At 48.7% G+C, this 25625-nt stretch overlaps 1 protein-coding gene across 4 annotated transcripts in view; it reads right to left on the bottom strand.

Annotated features, from left to right (window-relative positions):
• Positions 1-10276: 10276 nt before the first annotated feature.
• Positions 10277-25625, bottom strand: part of MARF1 (meiosis regulator and mRNA stability factor 1) — a 40688-nt gene continuing 25339 nt past the window's right edge. For all 4 annotated transcript variants that reach the window (XM_036825328.1, XM_036825326.1, XM_036825325.1 and 1 more), the window contains 8 exons: positions 24681-24883; positions 23777-24004; positions 19972-20202; positions 17146-17358; positions 15876-15936; positions 15667-15792; positions 14112-14282; positions 10277-12399 (listed from right to left, as the gene is read on the bottom strand). In XM_036825328.1, coding sequence (XP_036681223.1) covers positions 12155-12399; positions 14112-14282; positions 15667-15792; positions 15876-15936; positions 17146-17358; positions 19972-20202; positions 23777-24004; positions 24681-24883 — 1478 coding nt within the window. In that variant the 3' untranslated portion in view covers positions 10277-12154. The remainder of the gene's footprint in view (positions 12400-14111; positions 14283-15666; positions 15793-15875; positions 15937-17145; positions 17359-19971; positions 20203-23776; positions 24005-24680; positions 24884-25625) is intronic.

Below are 25625 nucleotides of genomic sequence, written 5' to 3' on the forward strand. Positions count from 1 at the left end.
GACATGAACCCAATCGCACCTTAGATGGGATTCGAATCCAGCCAAAACTCAGACTGGGACTTGAATCCATGGGCTGGGACTCAAACCCACGGTCTTTTAGGTAGAATCACTCACCTGGTGTCAGGACTTACTGAAGCTCAGGTTCTTTATGTCTCAGCACAGAAGGAATTCAGCAAGAGGCAAAGTGATAGGCAAGAAGTAGATTTATTCACATAGGATGCCTGTGAGGGATACAAGCAGGTAGTTCTGCCCTGAGAACTAAGTGGGAAAGCTGGTTTATTTAGGGAGATACACACTCCATAGACAGAGTGTGGGCCACCTCAGAAGGCGACAGGCCCCAAAATACGGGGTGGTTAGTTTTTATGGGCTGGGTAATTTCATAGGCTAATAAGTGAGAGGATTATTCCAACGATTTCGGGGGAAGGGGACAGGGTTTTCCAGGAATTGGGCCACCACCCACTTTTTGGCCTTTTATGGTTGGCCTTGGAGCTGTCATGGTGCCTGTGGGTGTGTCATTTATCATACGCTAATGTAATGAGCATACAGTGAGGCTCAAGGTCCACTGGAAGTCAAATCTTCTGCCATCGTGGGCCTAATTGGTTCTAACCAGTTTATGTTGTATCCTCAGTGGCTCTGTCATTCTTTTAAAGGTTGTGCCCTGCCCCCTTCCCTCTGTCTCAGCCTCATCCCCCCTGCTTGCTTGGATCCCTCTTTGAACTGGGGCCGCAGAAAGCTTCTTTGGGTTTTTGGTTCTTCTGGCCATGCTCTCTGTTGGCATCTCTCCTGGACCTTCACACGTTATTCTCGTGCCAAGAACGTCTCAGATTCCCTGCCAGCCTTTCTCTGATCTACCTGTGCACCACTTTGAAGCCAAAATGGCCTCCTTAAAGTGCAAATCTATCCGGGTGTGTTGCTTCCCAGTTTAAAACTCTCCTGCACCTCCCCCTCCATCCTCATAGTCTTGGGGCTTGGATCTGGTTTTCAAAGCCTTACTCAATCTAGCCCCTGTGTGTCTCTCCCACCTCCCTCCTCACTGCTCCTCCAGCTTCAGACCCCTGATCACACCAACGTTTAAGGGAACAGACTGAGTAGGAGCAGCTGGGAAGGAAGAAGGAACACCAGGCGATGTCAAGGAGGGTGTGTGCCGCAGCATCCAACTTGACCCAGAGGTCACGCACCCGTAAGAATTTTATGAAAAGGGCCTACAGGACTTTGCAACAGGATTGGCTTGCTGCGAGAATTTTGGCAAGGCGCTGGCGTGGGAGCCAGATGCATCAGGCAGGGAGTGCTCCCTTACACTCTATCCCGCTGGAGGGAGGGCTCATCACTCCTATGTGGCAGATGGGGAACTGAGGCTCAGAGAGGGGAAGTGACTAGCCCAAGGTCACACAGCATGTAAGTGGTAGAGCGCCAGGACTCGAGTCTGAGAGCTGGGGTGAGAGCCAGGCCCAGGTGTTTATTTCTCATTTCTAATCCCAGCAGCATCACCACCCCACTCCCTGTTGAGCTGTGCTCAATTAGAGGTGACTCATGGCCATGCCAGCAGCCACAGAGGCTCTTATGAACCTTTCCATTCCGTGCTGGCTGGACAGCCCTGGGCTGCAGGGGCTCAACAACTCAGCTCATCTGCAGCTTGAGAAGAAGCAGTTACAACGTGCCCAAGGCCACCAGCCAAGACTCAGGACAGCTGGATGGCCATCAGGGGCTGGGGCGAGACTCTCAGGAAAGCTGGTTTGAGGAGCAAATGTCTAGTCACTTTTCCCTTCATGTGTTCATGAATTCTGCTCGTGAATGCCTCCCTTGGCAGGTACCAGGGAACACAGCGATGAATCAGAGCGGGACAGTCCTGCCTTCGCGTACCTTACGTTCTAGGGAGGGAGACCGGCATCAAACAGGAGGGCAGGGAAGGACTCTTCACCGGTTTTAAGAACAAAACCCACTGCCCAGCGGGATTAGCCGCAGGGAAGGGAAGCTAGAAAGTGAGGAAGGGCTCCGGCTTGGTGTCAGCCTGCCGGGGTTAAGATTGACCACTCCCTGTGTAAGCCTGGGGGCGTTCCTTCACCTCTCTGGGCCTCAGTGTCCAGATCTGTGAAATGGAGAGAACCACGGGGGTGGGTGGGGGTAAACGAGATGGTGCATGGGAAGGGGTTAGAGCAAGGCACGGGGCGAAGTGGATTATTATTGCCTACATCTGCATGTAGGAAGCTGGAAAAACAGAAAGGCTGCCCAAACCTGCCTGCGGTTCTTGGAGGGCTGGAGGCTGGGGATGCAGAGTGAGTGAGCCCAACCCGGGTCCTGCCCTCGTGAAGCTGATAGTGAGCAGAGCTGTGGACACGCTGCCATATGACAAAAGTTGCTATAACCTAAATGTTGGTCAAGGCCCGTTCCACGTGCTTCCCCAGTGTCTGCACCATCCTGGGCATATAGTTCCACAGTCACACCTGACCCTGACTGCACCCCCATCCACTCTCTACACCCCTCATGTCCTCCCCACACCCTTCCCCTCCCTCTACTTCTGCCAAGTCCACGTGGAACTCAGCCCCAGAAACTGATGCTGAAATCTCAGCCTCTGTGCACTGGTGCCAAATCGAATCTTGGAGACGGAGTTTTGGGTGAAGTAGAAAAAAATAGCTTTATTGCTTTGCCAGGAAAAGGGGGACACAGCAGGCTCGTGCCTCTCAAAATTGTGTGTCTCAACCCAGGAGGATTTGATGAGTTTTATAGCAATAGTTCAAGGGTGGGGCTGCTGACAACATTAGGGTGTGTGCAGGGCTTGCACTCCCTTAATCTTGTCTCAGGTAGTGCGTCTCCTAATCTTGATGAGCTTCTCTGGTCCCTTTAATCTTGCCTCAGGTGGTTTCTTGGCTGTTCCTCCCTTGATTAGCAACTGTTCGAATCTGCCCTTTGGAACTCAGGGAAGGTCATGAAGGCTGGGGTCTATTCCCTACAAACAAGAAATGGGACAGAAAGACTTCCATGCCCAGAAGCCCCACAGGGTCCTTCTCGGTTTCAAAACCATGCTGCTCAAGGTCTCCCGACCTTCCAGAAGGATTATGCAAGTGGGAGGGGGTTTGCATCACAGCCCCACAGACCAGTGATGCTGGACTCTTTTGATTCCCATTTCCATCAGCTCTGCCACCGGCCACCCTCTTGCTCACCCCATCCCCAGGCCTCTCCACCAGCAATTTCCCTTTCACTTTCTTGGAACAATTCAGCTCCCTCCAGCCTTCGCCACTGACCTCAACTTGCATCCCCTTTGCATTTCCAGAGAAGGCTCAGCTGTGCTGCCAGCCAGCTCCAGGCTCACCTGCTACCCACAAAGATGATTCATTTCTCTCCTGATAAGATACACATGCCTCATGGTTCCTCTCTCAGGAAAAGCCCCAGCATCAGGTTTGGGTTGTCATGAAGAATTGTGGGCTTCCTCTGTCGCACTAGGATGAGGTGAGCACAGAGGCTGTGGGAACATGGGAGGGGGTGGCTAATGGAGTCTGGGGTGCAGGTGAAACTGTGCAACTCAGATCGGGACTTGGGCCCACGGGCCGGGGCTTGAAACCAGCCAAAACCCAGATTGGGACTTGAACCCACAATCTTTTAACTGAGGTCACACACCCGGTCTCAGGACTTAATGAAGCTCAGGTTCTTGATGTCTTCTGGCAGAAAGAAGTCAGTGAGAGACAAAGTGATAGGTAAGCAGTGGATTTATTTAGAGAGATACACACTCCACAGACAGAGCATGGGCCATCTCAGAAGGTGAGAAAGGCACCAGGGTATGGGGTTGTCAGTTTGTTGTTTTTTTTTTAAATATTTCCTCTCTGGAAATGTCTTTCTCTCTCTCTCTCTTTTTTTTAAATTTATTTATTTATTTTTGGCTGTGTTGGGTCTTTGTTTCTGTGCGAGGGCTTTCTCTAGTTGTGGCAAGCGGGGGCCACTCTTCATCGCGGTGCGCGGGCCTCTCACTATCGTGGACTCTCTTGTTGCGGAGCACGGGCTCCAGACGCGCAGGCTCAGTAGTTGTGGCTCACGGGCCCAGTTGCTCCGCAGCACGTGGGATCTTCCCAGACCAGGACTCGAACCCGTGTCCCCTGCATTGGCAGGCAGATTCTCAACCACTACGCCACCAGGGAAGCCCGGTTGTCAGTTTTTATAGCAGTGGGTAATTTCATAGGCTAATGAGTGGGAGGAGTACTCCAGCTATTTTGGGGAAGGGGTGGAGATTTCCTGAAATTGGGCCACCGCCCACGTTTTGACCTTTATGGTCTGGCCTTGGAACTGTTGTGGCACCTGTGGGTGTGTCATTTAGCTTGCTGGTGTGTTACGAGGAGACTTAAAGTCTAGTGGAAGTCGACTCATCCTCCATCTTGGACCTATTTGGCTCTAATCAGTTTATGTCCTGTCCTCGGGCTATGTCACTCTTTTAAAGGTTGTGCCCTGCCCCCTTCCCTCCTGTTTCACAGGGACTTGTCCTGAGGGAGGACACATCTCAGCAACAAGACGTGGCAGGGAGAGGAGCTGGAGGAGGAGTGGGGGGTAGCGTGCGGGCGGGGGGCCACCCACCCAGAGGGCTCTCCTGGGCTGCAGGAACCTCTCAGTGGCCCCCGTCCCCCGTGTGGAGCTAGAACTCTCTGCATTGGGATTTGTTTAAGAAAAAAAATTCAACTAAATAAAATTTAAAGATCTTATTGGCTTTATTCAACGATTCATGAATCAGGCGGCATCTAAACTAGCAGATAGAAAGGCACAATGAGGGACTGTACAAAATGAGACTTTTATAGGCAGAAGGGAACGGGACAAGGAAGTTACCCCAGACCAAACAGCAGGGAGATTATGGCAAGGTCGCTTTCCTTTAGGGGATGACAGGGGGCCATCAGGCAGATGACGATTCCTAATCAACTGGTTAGGGCTGAAACTGTAGTGAAGTCTTGTTTCGGTGACATGGGTCTTAGCGTAAGTGACTCCATTTAGGGCCTGTTGTCTTGTTTTTAACAGATCTTTTTGGTTGTAAAAGACCCAAACTGAAGCCGAATAGGCAAAACATAAGGGCACTTCCTGGCTCCTGGGCTGGGATGTCCCGAGGTCTAGGGTACCAGCAGGTCCAGGGATTCAAATGATGTCACCTGGGACTGTTTTCCATGTTTTGCTACCTCTCCATCCCACCTCCCTCCTGCTGGCTTTGTCCTTGTATGGCCCCAGCTATAGCTCCGGGCTTTCATTCCCTGGGCCTTCTGGAGGAACAATCCAGCGATTTCAACAAGAATGCCAGCCTGGAGTCTCCCAGGCCTGGCTAGGGTCACACGCCCAGCCCCAAATCACTTGCTGGACCAGGGGGTGCAGATCTGTCTCAGCCAAGCTGGGGTCCAAAGACTGACTCTGGGGACAGAGTGTGATGTCAGCCCAGTTGTGCCAGAAGAGGAGAGAAGAGATGCTGGGAAGTTAAAAACAAGTGTCTGCTGTCTTTTACTAAGAAACAGGACTTCCCTGGCCATCCAGTGGTTAAGACTCCGCGCTTCCACTGCAGGGGGTGCAGGTTCGATCCCTAGTAGGGGAAATAAGATCCACATGCCACATGCCGCGCAACGCAGCCAAAACAAAAAAAATGGAGAATAACAAACAGGCTTTCAGAGCAGGGAAGGGGTTTGTTAAGGTCACCAGCGAGCTTGCTGAAGCCAGGACAGAACTCAGAGCCCTTGGGCTGACTCAGTTCTCTGTGCCCCCTTCTCTCTCCGACATCTGGCCCAGCCCCGTGGGCAGCTCAGGCCTGAAAGGAATGCAGTGGTTCTAGGACTGTCAGTCCCCCATGGGCCTCTAGCATGCTCTTGACTTGCTTTACCAAAGAGCTGTTTGTTCAGGTTCGAACAGCAACTGTTTACCCATGTGAACCACAATCTATGCATTTGGAGAGAAGAAACCCCAGAGGAAGCATTTCTGTGGCTTTAGTCTTTGAACAAAGCGTGGCCCTAGGCCAGCCAGCTCCGAGCCTATGGGCCCCACTTTCAGTCCTCAACCCCCAGAGAGGCCTGGGAGCCTGTTCGACAATATTAAGATAATTTTTTATTTTGAAATTTTTTTTTTTTTTTGGCCATGCGCGCGGCTTGCGATCTCAGTTCCCTGACCAGGGATCGAACCTGGGCTACGGCAGTGAAAGCCCAGAATCCTAATCACTAGGCCACCAGGGAACTCCCATATTTTGAAATAATTTTGAATTTATAGAAGTTGTCTTTAAAACAGTACAAAGAATCCCTGTACACCCTTTGACTCAGATTCAGTGATTGCTAGTGTTTTGCTACGTCTGCTTCATCACTCCCTTTCTCTACGTGCTTTTTTCCAAGAATGACTTTAGCTGCAGACATGATGTTGCTTCTCCCTTAAATCCTTCAGCGCGTATTAAAGAACAAGGGCTCTCTTTCTTATTACAGAACAATTTGCAAAGTCCAGTGACACGACACTATTATCTAGCATTTACATTTTATTGATTGTCCCAATATTTTCCATTATTCTCCTCCTCTGCTATACAGAATCTGGTCCAGGAACAAGTGTGCTGTGTGTTGCCCCGTCTCTTTAACCTCCTTCAATCGTTTTGTCTTTCATGACCCTGACAGCTTTGAAGAGCCTAGGCCGGTGGTTTTTTTTTGCTGACCTGGGCCCTTGAACCCTTTAATCAATAGAAATTGATAAGAGGCCAGACGAGAAATTCAGGCAAGGCTTTACTGGGAATCATGCTGCAAGCACAAGGGAATGAAAACAAGAAACAGGTGCCCTTGCTCGCTTTCCAAGGGCTGGCGAGCTGGTTCCTTAAATAGGGTGAGGTTGGGGGCAGATCGGTGGGTCCACTGGAAGGGTGGCTTAGGTGGCGTGCCCACCCCCTTGGTGGTGCTGTGTACAGGAATCACATACAGTATCCTGCTTTTGCTCCTGGCACATCAGAAGTGGCCCCTGGCTTGTGGCCTTTTTGTATCTTATTGTTCATCATTGCCCCAACTGCGCATGCATGCAGTTATTTTTAGTCCCTTATATAGTTTCTTGGTATCTGTTGCTCAAGGAGACGTTTGTCCAGGGGCAGGAACAAGCACTCCTGTGGAGGGTCCCAGGTCCCAGCCTATCTCAGTTTTAGCTGACAATCTGCATCTTAAACATGTTTTCCTGGTGATCCTGTCGCCCTCTCTGGTCTCCCTGTCTGAGCGCAGAGTCCTGCTGCCATGGAGGAGGCCTGTGTCTTACTCACTGGGGGCCCCACAACTGGCTCAGGGCCTGGCACCCACTGGGGCTCAAGAAAGACTAGCCTTCGGAGCTGTGTAGACAGGGACTCCGGCGCAGCTGTGCCACAGAGTGGCTTGGGCAACGGCTCACCCTCTCCAGCCTCACTGTCCCCATCTGTCACCTCACCATGGGGGTGGAGAGTGGTTGGGTTGGTCAGTCTTTAAGGCCTTGCAGCTTTGAAGCTTGGTTGTTGACCCTCAGAAGGTTGAGCCCAGCCCAGGGATCCCTTTCCTCCCGCACCAGGAGCTGGAAACTGGATGTCTTAGGCCTCTGATGTCAGTCACTCACTCAAATTCATCAACTACGGGTAAATTTGCGTATCATCCATGTAAATTCATCTACTGAAACTATGAGTTGCTTCTAACTAATGGAAGTTGGCAAAGGTGATGGGAAGTCATTTCCTTGATCAGGTTACATTATACAAGCCTCCCTCTTAGAGGACTGGAAATTCTCCTTGCTGGCTTGGTGAACTGAGCTGCTATTCTGAGGAAGCCCAAGTGGCCGGGAACTGTGGGCAGGCTCCAGGGTCTGCAGGTGGCTTCCAGCTGACAGCCAGCAGAACCCAGGGCCCTCGGGGGGCGGTGGGGGGGGGGAGATACGGGAGGTCAGCAGAGGCCAAGCCTCAGAGACCATGTGCAAAGCATCACTGGTCTCCCCACGTACAGAAACGAAACAGGGATTCCACTTCAGAACAGAGCTTTCTTTTCCGAAACTTCTTTCCTGATTCCACGTCTGGCCCGGACACACTAGGCTCAGCTAACACCGAGGGCTGGGCCCCTACAGCCTGTGGGTGGGTCTGTCTGCACTCACTGTGACTCAGGTCTGCGAGGGAGAAGGGGTGGGGGCAGGGTCGGGGTTCTCTCACACCAGGCCCCGCATCGGGAAGGCTTTCGGGCAGAGGTGGAAGGGCCACCCTGACCACTGCAGCGCCCCTAGCTGGTTCACCAATGTGGGATGAGGGGCCCAGTGGCCAGGTCCTTAGCTTCAACTACAGATGCTTCTTCTCCTTTCCTCCTCTGAACCCTAAATTCTCCCCATTTCCAAATCCTTCCTTCCCAGGACATGTGAATCCTTCTCTTCATCTTGCTGAGGAAAGTTCTGGCCCTCAATCTCTGATCTTGTCCCACACAGCTGAAAATTGAGGGGCTCGTTTTCCCACCAGTTCTATAATTTGCCGACTGCATCCCAAAGGCGACCAGGTTTCCTCATATTCCAACCTAAGCTGTGCCCCAGGGCTGCCTACCTCCCAGGGAGAGACTAGATCTCTCCTGGGAAAGAGGAGACTCGACACTCAGCCTTGAAGTATTAATCCATACAAGCAAATTAGATCAGTCTCCACTGCATGTCTCCCCCAAGAGTGGCGTTAGTTAGACCAGGCTGATGCTGTAATCACATTAGCAGCTGGGAGATTGGCCAGCAACTGTACGAGCCTGAAGTATAGCCATGCAGGAGGGCGTGAGGTCAAGCAAAGCAGTGATGGAGACCTTGCTGACTGCTGGTTTATGGGGCAGAGCCAGGATTCCTGCTCCTCCCCAGCCCTAGAGCCAATATGTGACCTGTCCCCACCCGCAAACAGGGACTATAGCAGGTCCCTGCTGCAGGAGGGACAGGGGTGCTTCTGATGACTCGGACTCTGCCCATATGAAGCAGCTAGAAACCAGAGAAGCTAAGTCCCAAAGCATGAGGCTCCTCATGGTAAAGGGAACACACAGGTCAACTGCACATCTGAAGTCAGGTCCTAGAAGGTCACATCCATCTCCTCTGTGTGGACAGGTCTGCTTTCACTCTGACCACGTCTGCTAGGCTGCCATCTCCAGACCAGATGGGAATTGCACAAAGATAAATGTGACGCCCTGTTTCAACCCGCAATCTAGACCTTCCAAATTTCCTTGCCCCCTCTAAAGGGGCACAGTGGCTGCTCAAGTTTTCTGGCAAAAACTGGCTACCGTGAAAGGTGTTTTGAAAGGATTGCCAGAGGTTTTTAAGAGACTTTTAATGTTGAACTTTAAAAAAACTGCACTTCATCAAGAAGCAATTTACCCAAACATTCAAGTCTCTTCTGGGTCCTTTCAAAATCTGGAGACGGGGGTGGAGAGTGGGTGGGGAGTAACAGTGGTCTCAGGAAAAGGGCTTTACAGTGCAATGTGTGAAAGAAGTCTTTTTCAAACAGGCTATTCAAAAAGCATGCTTGGCAGTGACCAAAACCAAGGTAGCCTGCAAAATGGATTTCTTTCCCAGGGAGAGAGTTCCTAGGAATTATCCCAAGTTTTATAACTGGAAGGTATTTGTGATTATTGTATTTTCCCCAAACGATTATGAGCTGGAGCGAGGCTGGAAACCCTGGAGGGTCCTGACCACGAAGGGCCAATAGTCCAGTCACCTGCCAGGGCCAGATGCCAAATTCAAAGAGGCTCTAAGACGACAGACCAATTTGCTTTCCATCTCACAGATTCTCAGAAGGGATGAGAAGCTGACAGAACTGGACTGGTATACAATCCGCCCCCCTCAAACAAACAAAACACTCACTTGGAAAACTCAAATTTGATGCTTGCTTTTAAAGTTTATTGACAACTGTTTGGTCCCAACACACAAAACAGCACTTGAACCACAGAAAAAGTGTTCAAACAAAGTAGACAGTTAAGAAAAACATCTCTTCCCCCAAGCTCAATCCAAAACAAACAGTGCAAGATGGGAAAGGGGGTTTTGGTGATAACTTTTGTCTTTTTTTTAAACAGATAAATCTAATCTGGTACATCTTTCCACCCAGAAATAAAGAATTTCATTGTCTTAATTCTCATACATCATTTTGTCACATCATTCAATTAAACCTCTAGATAAAAAAAATAGATAGCAATTGGACTGGCCATTGTGGAGTACATTACGAACACAACGAGCTTCGCTGTATTCTCACATCTTCAAACAGCGATTGTTGGAGTCACACACGCGTCCCAGGCTGACAGGTGACTCCAGTGAACGATTCAACCACACCCACACCACAGCGCACAACTCCAGTCTCTTCTTTGTCTGTTGCCCAAAGAAGCTGCTCTTTGAGGCTGTACCTAGTGACTTGTAATGGTGCCTCTTACATCTTTAAAGTCCACATTCTTTACCTTCGAGCAAAACTAAAGTCCACGTGTGCAAACTCAGCCTTATGAAATCTCAGAATAAGGCCACTGATGTTCTCAACACCAACTTTGTCACACTGTTTAAAAGCTTCTTAAAAAAAAGTGCACCTTTGCATTTTACTTCCTGTCACACTGTGTCAGTAGAGGAAATGCCTTTGGGAGGACTCAAGAGTGCCATGATGCCTAGAAGGCTTTCCCACGGCCGTTCCATCTTGGTTGGGGCCATGTGCTGAGAACTGGGAATCACTGGCTTCATTTAAAAGATTTGGGGAACAAAAAATCTTACTTGTAAAAATCTCTCAATAGCCCTTATCTTGTGGCATTTTATCAAAATGCTGGCTATAAAATCAGAGCCCATTTTCTGGCTTTCTAGAAGTTACAAAATATAATCATTTCCCCAAAAGAAACCATCTAACTAGTGGAAGACCTTATGCCTACAGGTTTTTTCTGCTCTATGAACGAATCCGCCTTTTTGCCCAACAAATACAACCCATTGTAAATGTCAGGTTTCTCCAGGAGGCGTAAGAGGCCGCCGGTCACCGGATGCCTCAGCCACCTCAAGGCGAAGGTCATTCCACAGGGCAGTGCTCCCTCAAAAGCTGGCTTTTCCCAAATGCCAACATCAGACACCACAAAAAAACCCACACATGCTTCCAACAGCGAGAAGTAACAGAGTAAAAGCAGACGCTATTAAAAGACACTGAGTTAACAGACACAAACACACAAATACTCACACACAAAGCTTCCCAGCTACCAAAACCAGCTTTAAAATTATGAATACAAGGTTAAGTTGATCAACCTTGGCCTTCCTATGTATAGATAGAATTTCTGTCTCTTCCTAGTGGAAAGAGCATTGATACCGTTCCTGTTAAAGCACCTCCCTCCTCAGCTCTGATTTGTAATTTATGCATTTGATGCATATTTTAGAAAATCAGACTCTCTTCCCAACATTGCCTCTCGACACACAATAATGTGTGTTGGAATTCAAATGCTGACTTTAAATTCATGACACCAAGACCATCTCCTTTTCCTTAACCTAATCCATATCAAACTGGAACTTAAAAGGGAAGCTTAAAACATCCTTCACTTTCTAGAAAGCTCCTAAATGGAACCCCAAAGTGGAAATATTTTAAAAAATCTGTGATGAAGCCACATTTTTCAACTACAGACATAGTTAAATAAAAAACAAGGCACGCTTACAAGTCACATGGAAGCCAGGAGCCTTCACATCCAACCAGAAAATACATTCTTCCTGCCTCGCCCACCCTTCTCCTTCAGTGTTGTGATTGCACAGGATCACAGAACAGGCTTTGCTTCAAAGACACCTCATGCATTTGATTAATACTGTCTGAAAACATCAGTAAGCAAAGGCTTAGAGACTATATTATGCTACATGTAAGATTTTACCACTGACATGGCTTGATGGAAGTAAAACCACTTCCTTCTTGCTGAGTTCTCACTGCTGTCTTCTTACAGAACACCATTACGCTTCATGGTAACTAACAAAAATTTGTTAAAATATATTAAGGATTCTTTAACAAATGACAGAATTTTTTTTTTTTTCCAAATAAGTGGGGGAAAGAATGAAAGAAAAACTTCAGCTCAAAGCTGTGTCAATGTAAAAGAAACAAAACATTATGGAATATGTCTAAAGATGAAGTAACTGGTTTCTAGGGGGTCTTCATTAAAACAGAAAAGGTTTCTTTGAACCCACTTTTGTGTGCAGAATCAGACAGTGCTTTCCCATCCTAATTCTATGTTCAAAACGAGACTCAAAGCTTGGTTATAGGTGCAAAGGAAAAGTTGGCTGCCAATTTTACTCTATTTTTGGGTTGCTTTTTGGCTGGGCTTTCCACAGGGTCCTTGCTGAGCAGCGACTCTGGGGTTTCCGTGGAGAGGCAGGGAGGCACTGGGACGGCTGCTGAGACGCCAGATGAGCTGGAATCAGAGGGCAGGTTTTCGTTCTTTATTGGTATTGGAATTTCCATTTTCTCTTCTTGGTTTAAAACCATAATTTCTGTAAACACAGGAAAGCAAACACATTCAGTTCTAGGACCTGCAAAAAGTGTTTGTTTTCAGTTTTTCTCCTTTCTCAAAAAAATAATCCCCAAATGTCACACCTATGCCATAATTTACTTATTAGCTCTGTAGCCAATATTATGTGTCACATAAGTCAAACATTTATAAACTTCATCTCAGGTCTCCCTTGAATTACAAAATTTCAGACACCTTCGTTTTTGGCTACAAATCAATGTGCAGTGGTTTAAAAACATTTTTTTCCACTCTCTCTGCCCATTCATTCTCTCTGTCAGGTAGTTAAGGACCCATAAGCCACATGTGACCTAAAGACTTTTAGACCAGGAGAGGCCTTGGTACCAGGGGGCCCTGGCCTATTCCACTGACAGAGGACCATGCTCTACGTGGACCCAAGGTGGGGCTGGGGAGGGGGACGGGGGAGCAGGGCAAGCAGAGATAAGGGGAGAACTGCACAGAGTCAGAAGTACCCTCAAAAATCCAGGAAGTGAAGCAGCCACTTTTCCCAGAGCGCGCACAGGCTGCTCTTTCTCCGGCTGAGCCACAAGTAACTAGCCTGCTGTAGGAACAGAGCCACACTGCTTGGAAGTGATGTGTCCTTATACCTCGGACTGCCACTGCGTGTGCAAGGGGCTCCCGCACCAGAGGCACATGGAGGCTGAGGGTGACGGCGGGGAGGCAGAACCTCAGCTCAGCTCTCAGGCTGACCCTCGCTGGGGAGAATAACGGACAGAACTGCCAGCACCGCTCAGATTATTTCTCTCCCCGGCACACGGGGATGGCTGAACTCAGCACACTAAACACACCCAGGCCACACCCACGGAAGAGCTAGCGTCAGTTCCCCACCACGTCCGTGCTTCTAGGGGAACCAGCCCGCCGTCGCCACGGCCCAGGGCCAGCTCCGCAGCCAGGTAGGCAGATGTCTCCCCACTGACTATCTTCCAGATAAACAGCCTCAGCTCTTTCACTGGGTGACGGTGCCAAAGGTGCCAAAGGCTGCTAAGAAGACCGAGGCCTGTGGTCAGCAGGGTCATCTCCTGGACGGCAGTGCCAGCAGAGTGGGGAAGGACCATCCCAACAGAGGAGACGACAAGGGAAGGACCTCGACAGAGCAGGTGGGCCGGCCTCTCAGGAGGCCAGGGACACGACAGAAAGACAAGAGGCCTGGGGCTCCAATCCTGGCTCTGCCTCTTCCTAGCCGAGCAGCCTGGGGCCCGTGCCATCTCGAGCTGTGGCACAAGCTGCGGCACGAGACACAGGTGCCCTCCCTCCCCTATTCACAGTCCCACGAAGCCCCAGTACGCTCTGGAGTCATTCAACTCTGGCCCAGACCGGGGGTGACGTGTATGTCTGGTGACGGGCAGAGGCTGCCGCTGGAGTTGCTGCACTTTCCAAAGGTGGGCAGCACAGCCCAGGAAGCCCCTGCACGCTCCCCCGTGGGGTGCCCACCCCCAGTGCAGCTGCAGCACCCCTCAAGACCACCATCGTTCCCTTGCTTGCTGCTCCCTCAGCCACCTCGGGCTGTGAGCAGGAACCCTGATAGGAAAAGGGGGTCCTGAATAATCCTCACAGGTATATTTGTGCCTGAAAAGGTAGAGTCTCTCCCCACTCCCATCAGTTAACATCTCAGCATTAAGGGTTTACTGTTTAATCAAAGCCACAGAGGAAACCCCGCAATGACACAGTGCCTCCTACCAGAGGGCTCTTGGGGGTGCTCCTCAAACTGAATGAGATCAGCAGACTGGAGGATGACGGGATCCGGTCTCAGCTGAGGGGATGGCAGGCACGAAGGGACAGGCGCGCACAAGAGGTCCACAGGGGAGTCGTTGGTCAGGCGGAGGAGCTCCTGCTCCACTGGATGGGGCCCTGGAGGAGAAGGCAAGCGGGGCTCCACTCAGGACTGCGCGGTCTGTGCCTGAGGCTTGCCGTCTCCTTAAGGTCAGGAAGTACTCAAGAACTCAAGGTTTATAAAAAAGCCGTTAACAGAAAGGTCTGGGTCACGCTTGGTACATGAAATGCCACAGCCAGGATCTCCCGATTTGTGTTCTTAGGAACACAAAGGAGGCAATTAAAAAACGCTGAGAAATTTAAAAACCCATAGAAAGCAGTTAAGTGAGCAAAAGCTCCGAATTAGAAGACTTGGGTCCCAGTTCTGTCACTTCCTCGCTGAGTGCTCTTGGGTAAGCTACTTAACCTCCTGGAATTTCAGTTCTTCATTTGTAGGATGGAGGTTACTACTGCTGAAGGCTGTGCTGACAGCTTGAGAGGATGAGCTACATTCAGGTGCTCTGTAAAAATGTAAAATGCTACATAGCTGATTATCCTATAAACACAGAGCACAGTAGCCCTTGTAATTATTTAACAACTTGCAGCGTCCTATGAAGATAAAATTCTCATATGTAGCAATGGACTCAAAATTCAAGCGAGTTGATTTCTATCTAGTACACAGAAGATTCCACATAAAATCAGGATGACTCGATGTTGTTCTGAGTAATCCTAATGCATTACTATTAAGTCTTTCCCAGGGATGTCCTGTGACAAAGACTCTCCCTAACCCAACTTTAGTCAGGAGTCAGGCTCCGCCAAGCCCTCTTCACCACCAGACCTTGACCTTGGCCTTCTGTGTCTCTTGTGTCCTTGCCATGTCCAGTCTTGACAAGAATCTTGAGAAGTCAGTTTAGCAAAAATCCCCCAGCCTTTTGATATCTGATCAGGTTCCTCATCCCACCCCACCCCCAACCTTTGATGTCTAAGTCCTTGGCCTGCCTTTAACAAGAATCCTCTTAGGTCGGCAGGAATCCCCCTACCTTGATGTCTCGTCTTGGTAGTTTCCCAGCCACTGACCCCCTTGCTCTGCTCCTTGACTATAAGCCCCCACTTTTCCTTGTCTCATTCAGAGCTAAGCTCCATCTCTCGCTCCAACGGCAGCAGAGTTGACTCCATTGTGATCATCTTCAAGTATTCTAATAAGTGTCAGAATCTTTTTTCCTTTAACATCTGAATTGTGCTGGCTATTGTCATTATGGGGGCCGCCGACATCCTTCAAGAACCTTAACCGGTCAACCATCAAATGCAGGCCAGTTTTTTCTCTGTTCTTAACCAAACACCAGACTCCTTTGGAAAATGCATGAATACTTACCTTTAAGGAATGCAAATGACCCAGTGTCGTCCTTCCCCCTCAAACCACCCCAACTCTACCCCAAGCCATTTCCTGAAAATTTCACCAGCTTTGCTTTATTTTTCCTCTTACCGTCACCGCCTGCTCTGAGTTTGAGTTCCAAGGCTGTGTGAGATTCGGGCACCTCCAGGATGCGCTCGGTAGCTGAGGGCCGGGTTTCATGACTGGCAGAGGGGAGACCAAGTGAACTCACACGACCTGGAAGACAGAGAGCACCCATCAAAGGGGGATCAGGGCGAGAAATGGGGCTTCTGAAGGGGGACGGGATGGGGCTTACTTACTTTTCATGTCATTTTTTAACACTACAATTCTCTTATGACCATGTCCTTTTATCCAGACCACCTGCACACAAGACATACTACTGGTTAAGCAGTGGAAAAGGAGGGGAAATAAGCCCTAAAATTCAGGAAGAGTGTGACCTACTGTGTTTGGTAACATACTTAAACATACTAGGACTTAAAGGCCAAATTAACGCCAAGAAAAATTTTTCTACACTTTGTTTTAAAGCAACAGAGGCTGGCAGAAACATGCCGCTTATAAAACGCTGTAGTCTTAGAAGTTGTGAGACTCAGCTTAAAAATTACTCTTTATGACTCTTTAAAAACATCACCTCCCAAACACCAGTGCTGGTATATAAATGAAGCTAGTTCTCATGTGGGAGCTCTTACCATTTTTTCCAGATACTAAATGCACCTTAAAAGAATTAAGGGCTCTCCCACGCCCCTCAAGCTAAGCTCATTATCCTGACCCTAAAACAAAGGCCCCGACCTAATAACGCTGCCCCCACCCCCGCCAAGAGAGAGGCAGCAGTGGCCCTTGGCTCCCAGAGCCCCCCCACGTGCATCTGTCACCAAGTCCCTCATCTCGGCTCCCAAGCTGTCCTACCCTCGTGTCCTTTCCTACTTCCTTTACTCAGGCTCAAGCCCAGCAGAGCGCTCACCTGGGCCTCCGCAGTGGCAAGCCCCTTGCCAGGCTCCTCCTCTCCTCCTGGTTCTCTCAACTCCACCATGGACAGCAGCCCCATGGCACTTCCTACAGCAACCCCAAGGCTCCTCGCCTCTCTCCACAGAGTCTTGGCCTCCATAACTGAGCTCTTATTTCGCTGAGAGGCTCCAGCTCGGGAGCTCCACACTACTTGTCGCTGCTCTGCATCTGCTCACACTGTCTGCCCTCTCCCCTCTTCGTCACATGGTTAATTAACTTCTACACATCGTGAGGACTCTGCTCTGGGATGCTCCGGACCTGGTCGTCCTTGGTGTGCCCACCGACGGCTGCACCGACCACACCGCCTGTCACCTGCTCAGATGTCTTGACTCTCCATTACCCCATACCTTTCTGAGGGCAGGGTCTGGGACTCACCCACCTGGCACCTAGGAATTTAATGAAGATTTGCAGAACGAAGGAGAAATGCTAAAATCATTCATTTTTCTCCAACGGTATGTACGTTTTGAAAGGATCAGTTCAAAATGCCTGCAGGTCCATTATTCTGTCCGAGAGTGAGCCTGTAGCTCTCCAGGAGGACACCCTCCAAGAAACTGAGAAAACACCCACCTGTGGGATCGCTCCCAAGAGCTCCTCAACACTACTGTAGCCATACGTCTTGGGTTGCAGTGTTTCTCCGACATACTTGGTATAGGCCAAGGAAAATTCATGAAGGAAAAGCTGCTGGTAGTGGTAAGTATGAAGCAAAGACCGCACGTTCTTGGCAAACAAATACAGACTTGTGAGCTTCACACACTCCTCCGTCTTATCATTAGTAAAAACCTGGTCCAGGAGAAAACAGCAGCATTAGAAACTTCCAGAGTGACTGGTCCTGCGTCCTAGAAATGAGGGTCTCTCTGAGAGTGAAAAGATGCCAAGTCAACTTGAAAATGGGCAATAAGCCAGGGAGGAGGAGAGACTGATTCAAGGATCTCCTCCAACAGAGGGCTATAGCCTTGAGCCAACTCTGGTTCTATCTGTAGGTGTAAGACAGCAGAGGTCTGACAAAATAGTGCGTCAGAAAGGAAGGAAACTAGTAAACTGAGATCTCAAACGAAAGGAGGCAGTGAAGAGAGAGGGCAAACCCCTAGGTGGACAAAGGGGCACCAGACAGTGGGGACCGAAGCCACTGAACCTCATCTCCCCGAGGAACACTGTGATGCAGGACAACAACATCACTATTCTTAAAACAACAATAAAAGCAATAAAGGGAAAAAAACCGACAAAAACCTTTTGTCCTCAAGTAAGCAAATCTGTTTACCATAAGCCTTTCAGTCTAACATGCCCTCACTGAGATGTCCTAGAGAAGAGATCTTTCCCAGCCTTAGCTGGCCATGGAAAGCCTTTTGTCCGGGAACATCCACTAATATTGCCTACAACTAGTGTTCATATAATATATAATTAACAGAGTTTAGAGAATGTTGGATTTGATATCATGAAAGAAAACCAGAGCTAGATAGTAAAGTGGAAAAAAACAGATTTTCTTCAGGACTCTTGCAACAGGGGAAAGGACACCTAAGTGGACATGTAAGTATAGGTGTCCTTTTCAGACACAAGGAAAAGGGAGGATTTATAGCCAACGGGGCTGGGGAGAGGGACATCCAGGGTAGGGGGAATTCTTGTTAAACTGACCTAACAGGATTCTTGCAGAAGGTAGGCCAGGGTGATCAGATACCAAGGGTAGGAGATTCTCTCTAAAACTGGGCCATGTGGGCCCATCAAGGATAAGGGCAGGGCCCAAGGACAAAGTATAGTCTAGAAAGTGGCTCAGGGGTGACTGGCCAAGGAGAGTTTTAAAATTATTTAATTATTGGTCACGTGGTTATATGATAACAATGGTATAATCATTGTTTTCTTACATTGTGGGATTTATTTAGTTAATATTCTATTTAGAATCATTTTCTTTTGGGGGACTGGTATTAAAGTTACTTTGGCTTCATAAAAGAAGTGGTGTGCTTCCCATCTTTTTTTTTTTTTTTCCAAGTGATCTAGAAGTGGTTTTTAAAAAGTTGGAGTTATTTTTTAGGTGAGTTAAAACCCAGTTCTTAACCCATCTGGTCCTTGTGCCTTTTGTCAGTGGTAAAATTTCAATGATCTTCAGTCTTTTTTGTGTTAATTGGTCTAATTTTTAACTTCTTAAAAATTTGGGAGTCAATTTCATTTTTTTCCCCAGGATCTTATCTATTTCCTCTAGGTTTTTATATTTGTTGTCCACAATTGCACACAGTATTCTCTTACTATTCTTCTAATCTTGAAGTATCACCTTTTTTTTTTTTTTAAACTGCACCGCACAGCTTGTGGGATCCTAGTTCCCTGACCAGGGATCGAACCCGGGCCCCCTGCAGTGGAAGCATGGAGTCCTAACCACTGGACCGCCAGGGAATTCCCAAACTGCTCTTCTATTTTTTTTTTTTTTTAAAAGAATTCCTTTATTTTTATGGCTGTGTTGGGTCTTCGCCTCTGTGCAAGGGCCTTCTCCAGCTGCGGCAAGCGGGGGCCACCCCTCACCACAGCGCGCGGGCCTCTCACCATCGCGGCCTCTCTTGCTGCAGAGCACAGGCTCCAGACACGCAGGCCCAGCAACTGTGGCTCACGGGCCCAGCCGCTCCGCGGCACGCGGGATCTTCCCAGACCAGGGCCTGAACCCACGTCCCCCGCATCGGCAGGCAGACTCTCAACCACTGCGCCACCAGGGAAGCCCCCCCCTTTTTTTTTTTTTAATTTATTTATCTATTTATTTATTTATGGCGGCTGCATTGGGTCTTCGTTGCTGAGGGCGGGCTTTTTCTAGTTGCGGCGAGCCAGGGCTACTCTTCGTTGTGGTGCGTGGGCTTCTCATTGTGGTGGCTTCTCTTGTTGCGGAGCATGGGCTCTAGGCGCATGGGCTTCAGTAGTTGTGGCTCACGGGCTCTAGGGCGCAGGCTCGGTAGTCGTGGCACATGGGCTTATTTGCTCCGCGGCATGTGGGATCTTCCCAGACCAGGGATCAAACCCATGTCCCCTACATTGGCAGGCGGATTCTTAACCACTGCACTACCAGGGAAGTCCCCCGAACTGTGATTCTTGAAAGGCCACCTGGTGACCAGCCAGTCAAACCTTCCTTTCTGCCCTGCATCTGACTGACAGACCACCACATAAGCGATCTCCTTCAGAAAGAGGTAACAGCAGCAGAATCTAGCCTGGTACAGGAAAAAGGCACCCCAGTCTAAGAATCTGGAGGCCAGGGCTTTCATCCTGGCTTGTCACTTGTTTGGGCAGGGTGCCTGCACCTGCCAATGCCTCTGTCTGTTCGTCTATAAAATGACCAATCAGTTTAATTTAGACCATTTGGTGATCTATAAACACCCAATACAACAGTTTTCATTACGGTGGTTCCAGAACCATTACCATTCATACCTCAACTAAGTAAGGCAGACTCTTCAGAAGTTCGGTCAAAGTCATGAACCCATATTCACAGGGGTTGAGAGGAGTACTGTGGGTGGTTTCATAGTGTCTCTTGAGCTCATCAACAGAAAGATGGGCAGTTCCCTCCCAAGACATCAGCAATACCAGCAGTTGGGCAGTGAGAGAACGCAGAGACTTGCGGTTGATCAGCTGAATCTGTTTGCCAGATTCCATATCAGCAACCTGGGAAGAACAAGAATGCAAACTTTTCAGAACTCAAGAGAGACAGGGGGCTTCCCTGGTGGTCCAGTGGTTAAGACTCCGTGCTTCCATTACAAGGGGCACGGGTTTGATCCCTGGTCAGGGAACTAAGATCCCACATGCTGTGAAGCGCAGCCAAAAAATTAAAAATAAATAAATAAATATTAAGAGAGACAGCCTGGGTCATACCTGGTTCATCTAGTTTCACTTTGGCAAACGAGACCAAAAGAGGAAAATCTCTAAGTTTTTCTCTTAAACTGAAGTAAAGTGAGTGGGTTTGCTGTAGCTTCTTTGGGACCCCAGACCAACACTTCAGACCAACTGCAGCAGAAATCATTCTCGCCCTCCCTCCCTGCTGGTCCATAACCAGAAACTTCCATCAACACCACCGCTCCCCCAAGCGAAGGAGATAAGACCAGCCAGCTGACATCCATTGGCCCAAGCTTGTGAATTAAGGGGTCGGTGTTCTCCGGAAGCAGGAGGTGGTTAGATTGCAGGCGACCCTCCACAGAGCTGCTCTGCAGTCGACTTGCCCCACGTGTGTGTCCCAGGGGCTAGACACGGGAGATGACACAAGGCCTTCTCTGTCCAAGGGCAAGCCGCATTCTTATAGCCCATAAGCACTTGAAAAAAGGCTGGTATTTTCGTGTCTGACTATATGTCTACTTCTCAACATTTTCAGATTCTCAAGGAGATAAAGGGTTTAACTAATTAAGTGCATTGGGAGGGGAACCTTGTGAAAGAGACACAGATTATCATTTGGGGACCAAACAGCATGTGAAGAAACAAACATTTGGTGGCTGAGACCTGCAGGCCTTGGGCATGGTGCGGGGGGGAGGGGGGCCGCGTCCGTGAAGTGAGCCATCATGGGAGTGAAAACAGGCAGAGCTTCAGGACACACGCTGCTCAGGCCTGGGCAGGCGAACCACTGCTCACTATCACGGCTGTTTTCCCCTTTATCTGATTTCCAGCCAGGACCACGGGTCAAGCTCAGGGGCTTTGGACCCTCGGAGGCAGAGGGTGGGTGGCACTTGAGGAGCCAGCCCAGTACCAGTTTGTCTTTGGAGCTGACGCCCACCAAGAGCCAGGGCAGGAGGCTGGTGGGTCGACCCTGACTCCACTCATCGTGGTTATGGATCTGTGAAGATTCAGACTACGGATTTCCTCAGCAGACCTGGGGTTTAATCAATCAACAGATACAAGCCCAGGGGGAGTCCAACTCATCTTCTTAGATGCCCAGACCATTATTAAGAAGAAAAAATAAAAACCTGCTTGATGCTACTTAGATACATCTCTTGATTCTCGACCCAGGCTACACATCAGAATCACCTCGTGAGCTAATCTGTGCTCTTGAGGCTCAGAGCACACCTGGCCTCATTCTATAAGAATCACAGAGGCCTCAGTATTTCCCAGAAGCCCCCTGGGAGACCGCAATGTGCAAGCAGGGTAGCAAGCTGGAGCCGCTCCCATCTTTTCCCGCTTTAATGCTCACACCGAACGTCCCGGTCATCGGCCCTTATTCATCACAGTCGGCGGTCATGGCTTAGTCTTCCGATCCACCGAAGCCCTCCAACTGCCATCGCCCTGAGCAAATGAACATCCCGGGGGCCTGTCCCACACCAGGGCCTTCAGTTCCTCAAAGTTCTCATCTCCAATGACATTCTCTTCTACACAGTTCCACTCCAGACCCCACCCCAGGCCACACTGGGGACCTTGTCACGGCCCACTTCCAGAATCACTCATTCAAACCTCCCACACGTCCTGTCTGAAGCAGATGCCGGGGTTGGAGACAAGAAGGCAATCCGAATGCTCAATTCTTATGTTTCTTCAACTTTGCCAGCATGGACTCCTACTTCCTCCTGATTCATGAGCCCTCTCTTTTCTTCATTTTCCTCTTATATCCATCTTGGCACTGATAGGCCATTAATTCATTAACATTCCTGTCAATACTCTATCTACACTCCTTTGTCCCTATGTCTTTTCATTGCACCCATCTGGCAAAATCCCACCTTGAACCCAATGCTCTGCTTTCCCTGAGTCTGTACCCAAGCAGCCACATCTCCACTGCCTACACAGGAAAGCTACGTGCACCCAGCCCCGGGGAGCTCCACGCTCCCAGCACCCCTACGCCTCCCTGATCAGGCCCCTCTCCCGCTCACCACTGACAATTCAGACCTTCTCAGCTCTTCAGTCTGGAATCCCGTCTCTCTCTCTCCCTCTCTCTAAGCAGTTGCTCTCACCTTGTACTTGACAGAGAAACAGCTCTGGGAAGGTAATTCCCTCTTTTCCTGGTGACACACATCAAACTCCCCTACATCCGCCTCCGCCCTACCTGCTTCCCTTTTGTCAAAATACTAACGTCAGAGCTGTCCCTCCTTCCACTGAATGCCAATTCCCGCAACCTCTGGCCCCCTCAGGACCCTCACCCCATCACCCTTTCTGGCCTTTGTATATCGATCTCTCTCAAGGAGATCCTTCTCGGCGGCTCTCAAACGTGCCCAGTCTCCCCGACTGGAAAGAACGGCCAGAGAGCACTCACTGGCTCAGACCCGCAGTCTCCTGCTCGTCTCCTTCACCAGCAAACAAACCGAACAGCTGTCGTGTTACCTGTTGCCAATGTCTCGCCCCCGCCACCTCCTCGTTTCTCAGCCCACTCAGTGCGGCCGCGGTCCCGTATCACACTGGCGCCGATCCTGCTCCGGCCGGCAGCGCCACGTACCTGCACTCAGCTTGGCCCCGTGGTCCCTGAGTCCTGTCTCACCTGCCCTCTCAGTGGCACCTGGTACTGCCGGCCGCTCCTCCTCCTTGGCCTTGGACGTTCCCCACTCCTAGTGTTCTTCCTGCTCTCCGGCCTCTGCATCCCTGCCTCCCGCGAAGGGTCCTCCTCCTCTAACTGCCCAGCACAGAAACAGACTCCTTCCAGACCTGTGACTGGCGCTGCCACCACTTCGTACATTTTCCTTCCACTTCTTCCTCCTTGTAGTGAGTTTTCTTGGTCCTGTGGCGGACGCAGCCTGCACACTGTTCAGCTGCGCTGCCCAGGACCGCGAGGGTCAGTTCAGCACAGGCTGGGGAAGAAGAGGCAGTCACCCTCTCCAATCCGGCCTCTCCAGCAACCAAGGCAACTCTGAGCCCCAGCCTGCTCCTAAAGCTACTCCGTAAGTGAGTCAGAATCCGGAAAGGAGAGCTGTGATTTCAGTCTCCCCAAAACTTCGGAGACAAAGATGTGTGTACAAGGATCCAACTTCAGGTCAGCAGGACTGACACTGAGACACCCAAGAATAAACACCCTGGGATAAACTGGCGACTTCGGTTCACAAAGACATTATTTTGGCGAGGCCACTAAAAGACACACAAAAGCAAGACCAAAAATCTAAACTGCCAAACCCAAGTCATCTCCTATTACCCAAAAACGTATTAACAACACAAAACAAGTTGTGAAACAACAGTAAGCAGTGCAAGGTGTAAATACAGAAATGCTTAATCACATGCAAACATCCCAATGAGGATTATGCCACCGCAAGTCTTACTCCGTGAAAAAAAAAAAAAATGTTACCTTTACAACATGGCAGAGTTTCTGTGTTAGAGCCGAAACTGAACTGACATCGTAGTCTTGGAGACGAAATGTGTAACCAAAAGTCTTAGCATATTCTGTAAGCAGATCTGTCATCATAAGGCAGTTATCTTTTTGGGACCGAAGGAGTTTAACAAACTGGGCAGCTAGAGCTTTGAACCGTTCGACCTCTGTCAAAGTGAGGATTTTTTCTTCTCCACATTCCAATACCTTGGAAAACACACAGGAGGAGGAAAGGGAGAACCAGTTATGACTGTTCATGGGGTTAAATGGCATGAAAATGTATACAATTAGGAACTAAGAAGCACTTCAGTGTTCTTTAATGGATGTCAAGATTCAGTTTTGCAAGATTAAGAAGTTCTGGAAATTAGCTGCCCAACAATATGAACATATTTAACACTGCTGAACTGTACACTTAAAAATGGGCAGGTAGGTATTTTACCACACACACAAAAAATTTTTAAGCACTGCAGGGGTCAAAGGTGGTAATAGCAATAAAAACCAACAACAGAAATCTGGTTTAACTTAGCGATGACTTAACAGCCAAGCATTTGCATCACCTCGTGTACTCATCCCCACCTCCAACACAAGAGATCTGAACAATATGGGGCTCATGAGAGAAGATTGTTTATGAAACAAGCTATGTAATCCTTTTCTCAACAGATAACCTAAAACTAACCTGAAGAATGATTTCTTTATTGAAGGAAAAACCACATTTACCTAAAAATACTAAGAAGCCAACAACACAGCTTCTCTGACTGAAGTATTTCAAATTTTCATCCTATTTCATAACTCCCTACTTCCCACGCAAACAGGTCCGAAAAAAAATTTTTTTAATTCCCCCTTATATTGTTCTGAAAGATATAATTAGAATTTCTTCACTTACTTGTAAAATATCAGGTATGGCTTCAAAAAGTTCGAGTAGTTTGGTAAACCCATAGTATGCGAGTTTGCACTGCCGGCCAAAGTGGTGATGGTAAGAGGGGATAAATTTATTAAAGGGCATCCGGAAATGGGGTTGGTGTCGCAGCAAATCCACAACATCCTTGGAGAACTGTTTTGTCCTTTCTATTTCATCCTGGGTACGTTCTTTAAAAAAACAAACAAAAAACAAAAAAACCCCATAAACCACAATCTTCTTCTATCCATCCGTGCTTAACATTATTAGTGTAGTTAGTCCTATGCACTGGTTACAACGGATACCATCTCTGCCTTCCAAACACACACAACCTAAAACAAACACACTCTTCTCTTTCCAGATGGTTTTCAAATTCAATCAAGGGCAGAACACCAGGAAGTCATGATACACATACGCACACCTACACACCTATGTAATTTCAGCTTACAAACCAGAAATAATTTCTCTAGCCCCTCCACCTCCCCACACCCACTCCACATATATGAACATGACACACATACGTCTCTGTACTTGAAAAAGTAATCTAGAAATTATTTTACTAAACCACACTTCTGAATATTAACATGCTTTGTTTATTCACCTGATCTTCAGTTAAAATTGCTAGCAGCAAAGAGTATCAGGCACCAAAAGTTTAACAAAAACACAGGAGAGAAAAGTTTAAACTTAGATTTCTGTTTCTATTCAATTTTAAATTAGAATTACGAAAAGACTGGCGTTCGTCATTTTCGCTTTGGAATACTATGATTTCGGGGACATCAGTGTTCCGCAAGAGCACAGTTTAAGACCCACTGACTGATAAGAGCGGGAGAACACGACTGTGTGTAGATTTAATTTTTCTATCCTAGTTCCCACCCCAGACCTCAACTGGAACTACTAAAACGTGGAAGATGAAACATCCATTTGAGTCTTCTT

Source organism: Balaenoptera musculus, chromosome 15 (assembly GCF_009873245.2).
Source record: "Balaenoptera musculus isolate JJ_BM4_2016_0621 chromosome 15, mBalMus1.pri.v3, whole genome shotgun sequence".
NCBI lineage: Eukaryota > Metazoa > Chordata > Mammalia > Artiodactyla > Balaenopteridae > Balaenoptera > Balaenoptera musculus.